This window comes from Nothobranchius furzeri, chromosome 4 (genome assembly GCF_043380555.1).
Source record: "Nothobranchius furzeri strain GRZ-AD chromosome 4, NfurGRZ-RIMD1, whole genome shotgun sequence".
Lineage (NCBI taxonomy): Eukaryota > Metazoa > Chordata > Actinopteri > Cyprinodontiformes > Nothobranchiidae > Nothobranchius > Nothobranchius furzeri.
The window spans coordinates 72,276,532-72,291,377 of NC_091744.1; the positions used below are offsets into that span (position 1 = coordinate 72,276,532).

The 14,846-nt window shown below is 39.8% G+C and overlaps 1 protein-coding gene across 8 annotated transcripts in view; it reads right to left on the minus strand.

The window, feature by feature from the left end:
• Window positions 1–14,846, minus strand: part of shank3a (SH3 and multiple ankyrin repeat domains 3a) — a 228,187-nt gene that overhangs the window by 99,443 nt on the left and 113,898 nt on the right. For 6 of the 8 annotated variants that reach the window (XR_011520350.1, XM_054733613.2, XM_054733611.2 and 3 more), the window contains 6 exons: window positions 12,568–12,645; window positions 12,295–12,361; window positions 11,548–11,777; window positions 11,311–11,480; window positions 453–634; window positions 60–83 (listed from right to left, as the gene is read on the minus strand). Coding sequence is in view for 7 of the 8 variants with exons in the window: in XM_054733613.2 (XP_054589588.2) it covers window positions 60–83; window positions 453–634; window positions 11,311–11,480; window positions 11,548–11,777; window positions 12,295–12,361; window positions 12,568–12,645 (751 nt within the window). In the remaining variant the exon portion in view is untranslated. The remainder of the gene's footprint in view (window positions 1–59; window positions 84–452; window positions 635–11,310; window positions 11,481–11,547; window positions 11,778–12,294; window positions 12,362–12,567; window positions 12,646–14,846) is intronic. The other 2 variants (XM_054733614.2, XM_054733612.2) reach the window with 1 other exon arrangement.

A 14,846-nucleotide genomic window follows, 5' to 3' on the forward strand; every position in this document is an offset into this window, starting at 1 on the left:
GTAACACATCGAGGCATGTGGAAGAGATTCAGGGGTGAGAAGAATGTTATGGAGTTTACCTTCTACGTCATTACAGTCATAGTCTGGAGTGAAGCATGGATGGAGACAAAAGCACACACACAAACACATGAAGGCAAAGCAAACAGCTAAAAACAGCACATTAAAAAAAGTCAATGAAATGAGAGAGAAAGTCAAGCTCGAACATCACTGAAACCACTTCTAGGTTGGGAAGTTGCATGACTGCTTAGCAGCCAACAACAGCGTGTGTTTTACATCTGAGACATAGAAAATAGAAATGTTAGCAGCAACCCTCATGCGAGCCACAAGTTGCAGTGAACTTCCCAGGAGATCCTAAACCCCAGTTGATGTGATAGATTATGCAGTACTTGGATCAAGACAGGCAAAAAGAAACAAGCATGAGATAAAATCGGAAAGGATGGCAAACACCATACCTTTGACCCGTTCCCCACGATTGAGCTGGATCTCTCCCTCCCCCTGTGGGGAGTAGGGCTTGACCACAATGAAGGTACGTCCTGGGACGGCGCTGTAGAGTTTCCGTTTGGGCCCCCGGGGGCCCATCAGTGCTGGAGGCGTGTGATGAGGTGGGCTTGTGTCTCGTTGCACTGAGCCAGGGCTGTAAACAAACACATATGTTACTGTGGTGATCCCAGGGAGCTGGTAGCTGAAGCCCGTTGTCACTGACATGGTCGTCAGTGGGACGGCGACCTGATGACACCCCCTGGATGTTATGGTGGCCAGGGTGGGATTCATAGACAAGCCCAAGCACCTGTCAATCAACAGTCAGTGTTCCACAGGAGAGTCATGAGAGGACAGTGTGCTCCTCGCAGACACGCTCCCTCTCCCTGCTCCTTCAGCAGCAAAGACAAGATCCTTGCTCTCTTTTACCCTCTCCTTCTCTCTCTGCCCTCTCTATCACATCCTATTCGAGGTAGTAGAAGAAATGTACATCGGTAGGAGGAGCAGTCCTGTTGCCTTTCCTCTGTGCATCTATCGGGTCCGACTGGAAGCCCCCCTTAGTCAAACACATCCTGAGTTTGGTTTCCGGCAGACGTCACCTCTAAGGAAAACAGAAATCCCCAGAGCACCTCATGCTCCAGGCTGGGCAATATCGCTTCGTCCTCTGTTCCAGGTTCTCCTGCTGGGGAGGAGAGAGGTTAGATCTGCTCCCCAACTCCCGCTCCCTCTCCCTGGAGTCCCGCGGCGTCTGCCTCTCCTCTCCCCTCCACCCCTCACTCACACTCACGCACGCTCTGGCAAAGCTGCTGCTGCTGCTACTCCTGATGATGCTGCTGCTGCTGTGCTGTGTGGCTGCCCTCCGTTTTGACGGCTCGCTCACACTCACACACCACAAGCCCTCTGTGTGCATTCTAGCTGTGCACGCAGGCACAAACACAGACAGCCCCCACCAATCCTGCTAACGGTGCACCTTCGCAGGCATGGCATGCGCCGCCACCAACATGTCGCTGACACACGCGAGCCCCACAGCACGATTGATCTCCTCCTGCATGTCTGCCTAAGAGCGTGCATGCACCATAGCTCCCTGAGGCAGACTGTGTGAGTGTGTGTGTCTGCGCACGTGTGTGTGTGTGTGTGTGTGTGTGTGTGTGTGTGTGTGTGTGTGTGTGTGTGTTTGCAGCTAGGGAGGCAAAAGCTCCAGCCCATTTGGTTTAATTGTTGCTCCTGACTCATTCTTTGTCTTGAATCCCCTCCATCTCTACCTCTCCTCTCTCACTCTCATTCCACCATCTTTCATTCTTCTCCTTCTCCACATTTCTTCACACTGCATCTTCATTCTTTTTCGCTAGCGATGAATTCTAATAGAGCAGCAGAGCTCCGCCTAGTCTTCATTCATCATCACCGCCGCTGTGTAAGTTGCGCTCAGCATCATTCTGCTGCTTGTTGTGAAAGTGTTCTCTCAAGCACCCTTTAAATGTACACTGAAAACAGATTTAATACGTACAATAAATTAATAAATGCATGAAAAATAAAACCCGATGTTTGTGTTAGTGTGAACCTTATCACGCGTCTTCCTCTGATACAAAAACACTGTTGAGTTAATTTTGTGTAAATTGTGTGCAATTTATTAGAATTTTCACAAACAATAATGTCCACCTACTTTCAGATTTACTCTATTAATAGATTTACAATAATCTTAATAGTCACTTTTTTCCTTCATTCAGTCAATCCGATACTACTGTCCTTTTCTTTCTAACTTTTTGTTGACTCAGATTTTTATTTGTTTCTATTTCTTACTTTAAATATTAGTTGTCCTTTTGTCAACTCTTCTAAAAAAAAATTGCGGACAACTTTCCTATTAAAAAAGCATCTGCACCAGAATGTTCTAGATGACAAGCAAAGACAAGTCATACACCGTACGTTGATAACTAAATATATTGTCATATCTGCTGTTAACACTCTTGGATGTTTTCTGGTAAGGAAAGAAAGAAAAGAAAGAAAACGATCTTTCATATAGTGCTTCTCAAGATATAAATCACGAGGCGCTTCACAAAACAAACAAAAATGTTGAAAATGAGAGAAAAAAATTAAATTGTAATAAAAAATAATAATGTAAGGAAAGGAAGAGAGAATTAGAATAGGAAAAAAAGGGAAATCAGTAGATTGTGGGGAATGGTAGAATAAGGAGAGGGTGGAGCACTTACTACACTTATTATGGTATTTTCTACCTGGCATTACAGAAAGAGCTGTTGTTAGCCACCTTACTTTTAGCTTGCTGTTATAGTTCTGAATGACTCATTAAAGACAGTAAAACGCCCCGATTTACTCATTATTCACTTCACATGAACAGTGAATCCATTTTTGATATCGTCATTTTCTCAGATTTTGTGCATGAAAATAAACATTTTTGAACACTTTCACAACAGTAGCATACATTTGCTATATACAACATAATACATTTTAAACTGTAAACTACTTCAATTAGTGCCCTATAAAGGGACAAGTAGGTATGGAATCACAGAAAGGGAGAAATGAAATAATAACACAGATAAACACTGTTAGCAGTTGTGAGCTGTGTAAATAAAGTGGGTCAGGAAAAATCAAAAGATATTCTGCACCATTTAATTGATCCATAATTAGGATTAATGAGCCAAGAAAAATACATGTTAACATTTAAACACCTCAATAACGACTCTGGCCGCCTCCACCTGTGGGTTCACTTTGTATAAATAAAGCTTGAAAACGTCACAGTGCCGTTTTCACAGATGGCATCAAATTAAGCTGCTTCATTGAAGCTTTTTTACGCACGACTGCCCCATGCCTTCTCAGGTAAATGGGTTTCTCCTCAAACAGTCGCTCTCTAAGGTGAGATGTGCAGGAATAATCAGCATCACACTTTGCATCCTAATGATCATCGCCCTGCCCTTGCCTTGCTGCACATGAATGGATTTAGGTCCTCGTGCTCTTTCCCTCCAAAATGTAGATGTGCGTATATGGCTATGAAGCAGAAAGTGAAATGTCGACATAGAATATTTTGTAAACCATTCTGAGGACATAAATGCACAATATGCTATCTTGATTCATGGGATAATTACTTTCCTGTTGGTGGCCTGCAGATGGGAAAATCTACTGTAATATTTTATTATTGTTAAGTTTCTTATTTTTACCACTTAAAAACATTAATTTAAGTGTTGAAGGAAAGATGTCTGACAACTCAGTGAATAAGACAATTAGCTCCCACTTTTTCCTGATATGCTTTCCGTGGCATCAGTTCAGCAGAGTGCTCTTTTAAAGGGAAACTAGGCAGTTTTGGCTTGTTTTAGCACCCCCTAGTGTCTCCTCGCTGTGTGTTCGCCTTCTTAACACCTTAATCTGACAGCTGAAAACATCTCCCAGCCTTCCTTAGGGTCTACAGGAGCAGTTCAACATTAAATTAAACAAATCAGCTGAGCTTATGATCTAAAACGTGCAGAAAAAATGTTGGAAGCAGACTGCAGCACCAGTTATGTCAGCTTACTTTTTTCTAAGTCCCAACAGAGCAGCCCACTCGTCTGAAGTTGCAAGTGGAATATTCTGGTCAGAAAAAGCTCTGGTGCCCTTGCTGACAGTCAGCTTCTACTAGCCAAGCCACGCTCTCCTCTCTCCTGGACACTAAACCAACAACAGCATTCCCTGTCTCAGGCCAAGATGGGTGAATCCATAAATGTTAATTTCACAATGTGACGTGCAATTGAATGGCTTTTCTAATATGAGTGTGTCTATTTTCATATTTTTTGGTTAATGCAGGAAATAGGGGTAGAAGTCTATTTTTATATTTGGCCTGCATGGTAAACTGGGTGACTGATCAAGAACAAGTAAAAAAACACTAGTTCAGTGAACTTGGACTTTAAATTTTGGCAAACTGGACCAGCACAGAATTTGGGTGCGAAGCCTTAAATTTCATCTATAATAGACATTTTGGCATTACTGAAAACAATAAATCATAAAACTGAAACACTGAATAATGTTCTCTTCATGTACTTCATCATTGTTTTCTACAGTCATGTGGCTAATTTAGCATCTAGACTTCTTTTTTCAGCAACAAAAATCTATAAATTAATAAAAAAAAGATAAATAACAGGATGTATTAGGCGGACTCAGCTGCAAAGAGCTCTATGTCCTTAATTAATCGAAGGGTTTTTACAAAGTCCTTCAGAGAGTTCCCACGAGTCTTTGGTAAGAAAATAAGATGCTTAAGCTGTTCTTTTGCTCAGCAGTAAATCAGAGAGCCAGGGAAACGGGTGGATCACTTCGACATCAACTGCAAGGATTCCTAGAGATGTTTAAGTTAGATGTTCATTTATTTAAACTACGGCTTGTGATCATGATTTCATAAAAATGACAATGTAAATGACACCTCCTACGTCCCAAAGTTTCCTCTTCAACAGCAGGATCACCACAGAATAAACCCCTGCAGCAGACTCTGACCATGCTGGAGGCTTACATATTTAACCTGACCTAGAATCAGTTTGGAAGTCTCACAGAAGGACCTGACGACAGCAGCAGCAAGAGAAACAACAAAACTGTCACACTTTTTGAACAACCACAGGAATTCATACTTAAGTGATTTTCATCTTTTTACTTTTTGGTTAAATATATTTAAGATTATACAAACAAAACCAACACCTTAAACGAATAAAAAACACTTATTTATGGGGTAATAGGACTTGTGAGTCCATTCTTTTTATGCTTGCTTTTATTCTTACAGTGGTTGTTGTTCAGCTGAATATAACCTTAACATTTTATCAGCATGAAAAATCATTAAAAAAAAAACTAATTTAGCTCATACTAGCCCACTCAGAAAAGGTCTGAAAACACAACTTGAATTCCAAAGACATTTCTGTCATCAGAATTTTGAATGAGTTGTTTGTAATGAGCCATTTAGTGGCTATGTTGGTTAATCGAACAAATACAAGCTCTAAGAAATTTTATGTCCAGATTTGTTTGACTTTGTTTCTTCATTTTAAGACTATTTTAGAGACTTTAAAGGTGTGGAACACTTGTTTAATTTGCAGTGGTCTCTAGTAGGAATGAATGCCTTATAAGTCATACCTAGGGGAGAAAAAAAACAACAGTGCATCATTTTCAGGAACTAGAAGTGAGCAACATCACAGGTGAGCTTCATACAGGAGGTGTTGGACTCTCGTTTTCTGATATTTGGACATCTCACATCTGACTAGATAATGGCAACACAACTCTACCACTGACTTGCAACGTTGCTTGTTTATCTCCACAAATAACACAACCCTGGAGGAGTTCTGCTATGTGGTGCAGTTGCTGACGCTAATGGTTGGATTCTACCAGCTGCGAGGTTCTCTGCTGTTTCCTGGACATTAAACCAACAACAGCCTTCCCCGTCGTGAGTCAAGATGGGTGAGTCCATGAATGTTGATTTGAGTGACAGTGTGACGTAGATCTGACAGGCTTTTCATATCTTAGAATTTCACCGTCTCTTTTCTATCAGAAGCTAATGCAGAAGATTGGTGTAGGAGGCTATTTTCATGTTTAGCCTGCATTTAGTAGTTTTTCAGTGTTCCACAACTGTAAGAGATTTTCCCATCAGGAAATATTAGACCATTAGTTGCTCATTTCTATACATGCTAAAGAAAAAACATATATATATATATATATATACATATATATATATATACATATATATATATATATGTATATATATATATATATGTATATATATATATATGTATATGTATATATATATATATATATATATATATATATATATATATATATATATATATATATGTATACACACATATACATATATATATATATATATATATACATATACATATATATATATATACATATATATGTATACACACATATACATATACATATATATATATATATACATATACATATATATATATATACATATATATATATATACACATATACATATATATATATATATATACATATACATATATATACATATACATATATATATATATACATATACATATATATATATATATACATATATATATATATATATATATATATATATATATATATATATATATATATACGGTGGCCCTGAAGTGCAAACCACAAAAACAAATCACTTAACGCAACAACAAATTGAAACACGCAACAACAAATCACTTAACGCAAAAACAAATCACTAAACGCACAACAAATTGAAAAGCGCAACAACAAATTCACTAAACACAAAACCAAATTGAAAACCACAGAAACAAAACACAAACCGGAAAAGGTAGGTACCAATGCTGCAAAAACAGGCATCACTGATTGGATGATGGATCCGATGGCCTTTTGAACCGGAAGTTGTTCTGCCGAACGTGGTTATGTGAAAGAGCAGTCAGCGGGTGTGTCCGAATCCACAGGCAGGATGCTTACGAGTACGGGTCCTCGCCGGTCTAGCAAGGCTGGGTCCTTGCCAGACCGCTAAGACCGGAACCCAGCGGCTCCGAATTCGGACAGTCTAGCCTTCACCTCTACGGTGGCCCGTAGGTCCCGTCACAGCCGTGGCGGCAGCTACACGCAAAGGAAAAATGCTAAAGCTAGCGACAATTGAGCAGGAATATTAAGGAGCTACAGCAGCTTCACGTCCATCAGCAGCGTTTGTTCACAACCATTTTCAGGTAAAGTAACTTTGTTTATTCTAGAAGCTTTCAGGACTTACATGTTAACTTTAGATGGTTTCATGTATGTTTTAAGCTACAGAATGAACTTGTTAAGCATACACAACACATTACTACAGTGTATTATCATGTAGGTAATTCATATAAACCAAATGCATTATAAATGCCGTAGAAATCTAAAAAGCTTAAAGCGGTTCAGTTTATAGACATATTTCGTTTGAATATGTGTTTTTAAAATTACATTTTAGGCAGAAATCACCCAGAACGAGTTTGTTTCGCAGGTCCCAGTTATTCCTGTGTGTGTGTGTGTGTGTGTGTGTGTGTGTGTGTGTGTGTGTGTGTGTGTGTGTGTGTGTGTGTGTCTGTGTGTGTGTATGTGTGTGTGTGTGTGTGCGTGTGTATATGTGTGTATGTGTGTGTGTGTGTGTGTGTGTGTGTGTGTGTGTGTGTGTGTGTGTGTGTGTGTGTGTGTGTGTGTGTGTGTGTGTGTGTGTGTGTGTGTGTGTGTGTGTTGAATTAAACTTGTCATTTGTTTTAAGGACGACGGAGCAAAGAAGCGTTTTTATTAAGCTTAGAGGTGAAGAGTTTACACACACAGCCACAGAAGTTCTTCTGTGAAAAGTAGTTTTACATTCAGGGATTTACAGCTGACACGATTTAATGAAGTAAAAAGTGTTTGTGTGAAGAATAAAAGTTTTATCTTCTCATGTGGATAAATGAAAAAATGTGTTTATTGCCTTTTTGTCACCTGTGGTCTCTGATTTTCTCTGTTAAGGACTGCAGGTGTCCAGGGTCAGGAGAGACTTTACCTGGTTGTCATCCTGGGAGAGAGGCCTTCTACTGTCATCATGTTAATGTTATTTAGTTGTTTGTTTGATATTTGAACACATTTATTAAAACAAATACTAACTGATAACTCTTTCTGGTCATTGATTTTATCACCAGTTTTATTATTACAGACGTTTTTGAACATGTTACATGAACAGAAAATGAAAAGATGGTAAGGAGACAAGACTATTTATAATACGTTACACTTATTTACAGATCAAAACCAGTATGGACCAGTTTTGTACGGTTAAAGCAGGATTAACCTGAGTGACCCTTCCTGGATCATTTATTTAAACGGAGTGAGCAGGAAGTCTTTAACAGTGCAGCTGGATCTGCTGCAGGAGGATCCAGACGTGAATGGAGGGCTGGAACAGACCCGTGGCTGGACGTTTCTGGCCAGAGGAACATCATACAGGACGGTCTGCAGAGAGAGCTTTGGGACGCTTCCTCTCACTGTCCACTCCATCGTCCATCTACAGGGACTGCTGGGCTGGCTCAGACGACGGCTGTTACATTTCTGTGAATGACTTGCCTGTTAACAGTAGTGGTGGTCTGCTGGTACCTCCTGCAGGACAGAGCACCACTGACCTCCTCCGCACACATCTTCCACACGCTCTTCCTCCAGACCCACAACTTCACCAGCACAGAGGCAGATGTGCAGCACAGTGCATGCTAACTTGTAATAGATTAAAAAAGAGTTTTTTTATTGAAAAATGTAAAACAAAACATAACCTGCAGTGCACTGGTTCTGTTCAGTTTAAAGAAAAGCAGCAGTGAATAGTTAAATAAAAACTACAGAGAATTTATATTTTTAAGACAGATCTAATCTATATTAGGCTTAAGTTGAATGAAGAAATGCACATTGAAAACAGTTCAATGCTATTTTATTAAAAAGCCCGTTTTTTTAAAAGTTTTACCCCCATTTGATGCAAAATAAGTTCTAAGGTCCAATTTACATTAGAACACATCCTTCTGAATTCAACATTTATAATGCATTTGGTTTATATGAATTACCTACATGATAATACTCAGTAGTAATGTGTTGTGTATGTTTAACAAGTTCATTCTGTAGCTTAAAACATACATGAAACCATCTAAAGTTAACATGTAAGTCCTGAAAGCTTCTAGAATAAACAAAGTTACTTTACCTGAAAACGGTTGTGAACAAACGCTGCTGATGGACGTGAAGCAGCTGTAGCTCCTTAATATTTCTGCTCGATTTTTTCTAGCTTTAGCATTTTTCCTTTGCGTGTAGCTGCCGCCACGGCTGTGACGGGACCTATGGGCCACCGTAGAGGTGAAGGCTAGACTGTCCGAATTCAGAGCTGCTGACTTCCGGTCTTAGCGGTCTGGCAAGGACCCGGCCTTGCTAGACAGGCGAGGACCCGTAATCGTAAGCATCCTACCTGTGGATTCGGACACACCCGCTGACTGCTCTTTCACATAACCACGTTCGGCACTTCCGGTTCAAAAGGCCAACAGCATTGGTACCTACATTTTCCGGTTTGTGTTTTGTTTTTGCACTTTTCAATTTGTTGTTGATAAAAAGCTGTATTTGAAAATTAACAAGTACAAAGTTATCTTTTCTCATTTTTTAAGTTTTCAGTATAACTTCCACATCTCTGCCCACTTTATAACTTCAGTCCAAACCTTCAGCTGAAGTCAGGCCAAGCTACACGTCAGAGGAGAAGGAAGTGATGGTGAGAACCACAGGAACTTGCTGAGGTCTGCTGTTGGTTGGCCTGTTGACCAGCCAAGCTAATTTCACACTTCCCTGGAACCTATAGTGCCTCTAGAGTTACCGCTTGGCATGAACAGGTAGGTCGGAAACTGGTGGAAGATGAGGTGATATTATAAAATTAAACAAACAAAAACTCAAGGACAGCATCAGTCTTACTTGGATAAAGGTTCTCTTCACTGAGACCAGCTGATCTTCTTTAATGTGTGGAGAAACTTTATAACAAAGCGTTGTTTCTTTTCACTTTACAAAACCAGACTTGAAGTGAAATAAAAAGGTTTATTTTCTGTTGCTGGACATGTTAGTGGCAGTGCAGACCTACAGCAGAAGACAAGAATTAGTTTTTGTTAAATATTTGGCCCTCACGACATTTATAGGAAAGTGGCTGAACAATGCAGGCTATAAATGAATAAGATAAAGAGTTAATTGTTCTAAGGCTGCAAAACACACAGCTATAAGTGTATTCATTACCAACGATTGGGTTTTATTTAATAAGGAACCAACTGTGTTGTAAATTATTATATCTGGGCTTTTTCTAAAGATCGAAATTTTCATTTTAGCCTTTTCCTAGAGCCAGATTATAATATTTATTTCCTTAATTTGATGAAGTAATTACTTTATTAGTATATTCAGCTTTTTAATTACCTCTTAACAAGTTAAGCACTTCAATGAAACACAAATGAAGCTTTTATAGGAACGGATCAGTTTCAATGAATTAAAATAAATCAGTTCAAACTGAAAAAAGAGTGATAAATGAATCAATACAGTAAATAAATAATCACTTATTCACTATTTAACACAAACCCAATTAGACTGGGGGCCAACAGGATTTTGATGATGTTTCATTGAGTTGTTATATGTTTTATATGCAAGTAAAACACGTATGAAACCTAAAAATTCAACATTAATATGTTGACTAGTGTTCCTCGTAGCTCTAATTTCAGATTGCATTCACCGTCTCCTAATCTACACCCCGTCACAGATCGGCAGGCTTCAAACAGTCCCAGTGGTCGTCTTTACTACCCCCTTTCCATCTGTCTACCTCCAACCTGCAAAGGCACCCAAACCCAGCAGCTTGTATTTAACATGAAACACAGTTTTCAGCTGTCTGCCTTCTTGCCACGACAAATGCAACATCTCAGCAGAGCTCGTTAAAAACTGGGCTGTTTGTTATTCCCTACAGGCACCGTTCTTCTGCTTATGTTAACCCTGAAAAGAGCACATCAGCAAACCTTTCTGCAGATCACATCATGACGATTTCTGATTTGTATTTCAGTTTAAGTCCAAACAAACTTCTGTGTGCAATAATAATGAACCACTGGGGGATTTGATGTTGTGTTTTTCTCCATGCAGACTGGGGCAGATGGAGTCTGGTGACTAACCAGTGATTCATACACAGCGAGTGATTCGTGCACATCAGATGAGGCTTTTACATGTGTGGAATAGGGTTTCTACATTAAAGGTTAATTTAGATATTATTTATTTAGAGTAAATATAATAAATGAGTCAACTGTGGAGTGAGAAATGAAGGCAAAGCTTATTTGTTATTTTTGAAGCAGAGTTTTAAGTATTAATCAAAACAGGAAGTGAAACACGGACCTGAGTCTTCCACGTGGGCCGTATCCATGAGGGTAGCCGTGGCTGTGGGACCGTCTGGGAACTGGTTTGTCCTCTTCATGCCTGTGATGTAGTGAAGGTGAGCGGGAATGGGAGGACCTGGAGCTGCCAGTACTCTGAAGGCTGCTGTCAGGGATCTCTCCATGACGACTCTGACGGAAAGCAGGAAGTCAAAAGATTGTCACATTCATGTCAACAATTCAGTCATGGTGGTCTTACTTCGCCATGGCTGCTGTGCTGCTGACTAAAAGCTGGGAGACTGTGCAGCGAGGGAATGGGGGAGTGACCCTTGCGGCCGCGGATTTCCCGGTGAGGCTGAGTGTGGATGTGATCGTGATCGCCATTAAGGTTATTGTCACTCGCGGAGCGAAGAAGGGAACGAGGCGAGGGCAGGGGGCCAGTCGTCGCCCGTCGGCGGTTGGTGTAGTAAGGAGTCTCCCTGAAAGGCACTAAAACAAACAACAAAACAAGCGGATTAATTATTGATCTAATAGAGAAAAGAACACAGGACTATGTGTTCTCAGTCTGACCCTAACCCCAACAAATGGTCATATTTGATAATGCAGGCAATTAATTTTATAAAAGCCATAAATAATAATCTCTCAACATTAAAAATAAATGTAAAATGTGCAAAGACCAATAGAACTGGTTCTGTTTATACCATTTGCACGATTTCTTGTTTATTAGAGCTAATTGATAAAAGACAGGAAGTATTTGCATAAACATGACTTTAGAGTACTACAGCCTGTCCACACCAGATGGCAGAGTTTTCCTGTGTGTTATTTTACAATGAGGCTTAAATCCAACCCTAAACACATCATTTACATCTCCTGTTTAGTTCTTTTGGTCTTCTTCCATTAAACTCTTCTCAAAATCCCTCTGCTGTCCAGCTTCAGTCTAAAACGTGTCTGACTATAAAATGAACGTCTGAAACACCTAGTTGCTTCACTGTTGCTGCCAACTCACCAACATCTGATGCTTTGTGGACCTTAATGATTTCTGCTAGATCAAAGTTTCCTGCTATAATAGCCACCTGATGAATAAAAAAGAATAAATACAGATAAGAATACAGATTATAAAAGTTATTTTTACATTTTCTATCTCTGTGCATATCAAGCAGGTTTACTCGTTCATGATCTTTTGTGTTTATTTTAGAAGTGTGGTGATGCACCACACACATTTAGCTTCATTTACACAAACACATTTGCTTTCATTTACATATTTTGACACAACACCTACCTGAAAAGCAGTCTGGCTATTGTAGTTCTTTATCTCTTTATTGGCTCCTCTGAAGAGAAGGACTCGTGCACAGCTATCCTGAATGACGGAGAGATTTATGTTGTTGGATGAGGCCACTGTTGGTGTCAGTAACAACAGTATTTTATGTGTCACGTTACATTTGGTGCACCTGAGCATTACTTGTGTGCCAAGCAGGGAAAGTGATGATCACCGTTGGGTAAAAGATGTGTGTAGACTCCGTTGTTTTTGAATAAAAACACTAAAAGTTGAAGTTAATCTAATCATCAACTTTAGAACAAAGACTGATGGAAACCGTAAACTCAATAAGTTCCACTAATCTGCAAACATGGTGCCACTCGCAAAAACATTTGATTTCAATTAAAACACATCAAAGGAAAACACCTTGATTCATTCAGACAGATTTGGACTGAATAATTCCATTTCTAAATTAGAACTGCAGTCATTCAAACACTCTACATGTGAAAAATAACAACAAATATGTAAACTGGTCTAGAGTTGTATGAATTGAAATGCACTGTTATTCTCTAAAGCTGAACTTACACAGCCTTTACTACTAGAGTGTCCGCCCTGGGACTGGGACACCGGGGTTTGATTCCCTGCCGGGTCATACCAAAGACTAAAAATGGGACCCAATGCCTCCCTGTTTGACACTCAGCTTTAAAGGGTTGGATTGGGGGGGTTAGACCTCCAAATATTTCCTGAGCGCAGCCACCGCTGCAGCTTACCGCTCCCTTCCATGGAGATGGGTCAAATGCGGAGATGAATTTTACCGGTATGTGATGATGACTATGGGACTTTAACTTGAGAATTTCTGCTCAAAACATTCTTTAGGGGTCCAGCCTCTAGATAATTCTCTGGCTTGGTGCATTTAATCAGCATCACAACATGAAAACACTTGAGACATACACACTGCCTGGCCCAAAAAATAAGTCACCACAAAAAAAAGAGGTCACACAATCCAATATTTTGTTGGACCGACTTTAGCTTTGATTTGATATGCATTTGCTGGGACACTCTTTCACTATTTGAGCCCGATGAATCCTGGTACTGTCATCCCTGAATATGCCCGTGCCATCAGGGAAGATGGAATAAGTATTGTATGAGGATTGCTGTAAAGTCACTGACACCAGTCAGTGACTTGATGCAAATTGCTGGGTTCCTTAGTAGGAAACTTTTTTCTGATTGGCTTAATGAACTGACCTCTATTGGAATGTTTACTGTGTGAAGTGCCTTGAGACGACTCTTGTCGTGATTTGGCGCTTTATAAATAAACTTGAATTGAATTGAATTGAATAACCTGGTCATTCAGTATATTCAGGTGGTCAGCTGACCTCATTCCTGGAGCACTTCCTGTTGTTGAACCTAGACCTGACCAACTGCAGCAACCCCAGATAATGGCACTGCCCCCACAGGCTTGTACAGTAGGCACTAAGCATGATGGGTGCATCACTTCATCTGCCTCTTCTTACCGAGATGCACCATCACTCTGGAACAGGGTCCATCTGGACTCAGACCAGTTTTTAATAATGCATTGGACAATTTTTCTTAAAATATCTTTCCGGAGTTTTTCCTTTTCAGAAATTATGTATGATTTTTCAGAAATCCATAAAAGTGATAATCTTATGTGATATAATGTAAGCAATATGTCTTTTTTATTTTAATTTTTTTGCTAAGCATGCCCCCTGCCCCACAGAGCTCTGTGCAATAGGAAACCTGAACTAACCAATAGCGTTGGACTACCGCTCATGTGCTTTACGTTTAAGGAATACCTCAGCTAATGCAGTGATGATGAACTTTTCACAGACAAGTGAGTTTCTAAAATATAAATACATGAAAACACAACATGACATGGGAATAATGCTTGTGAAACAACAAGCTCTATTTGACAGCTACAGAAGTACATTTATAAACAAGAAACATGAAGTTGCCATCTTAAAAAAATGGATCAAGACACTATTTGTGTGATATGCTTGTCAGCCAGTAGATGGTGCCATCGGATAAGAGAAGTACTCCGGAAAGAGACTAACCCAGTTGTAGTTGTTTCTGAAATCTCCTTGCTTGATGCATGCCGATGATCTGACCTTTCTCAAACAGACTAACATCTTTTCCAAAACCACCAGATGTGTCTTTTCACATGGTTGTTTAAGAAATGAGAAGCAACTCATTTAACCCGTTGGGGATAAATAACTTGATGCAAACAGAAACTGCCCATGCAGTAATTATCCAATAGGGGGCTCATGCCTATTTGATTAGTTAAA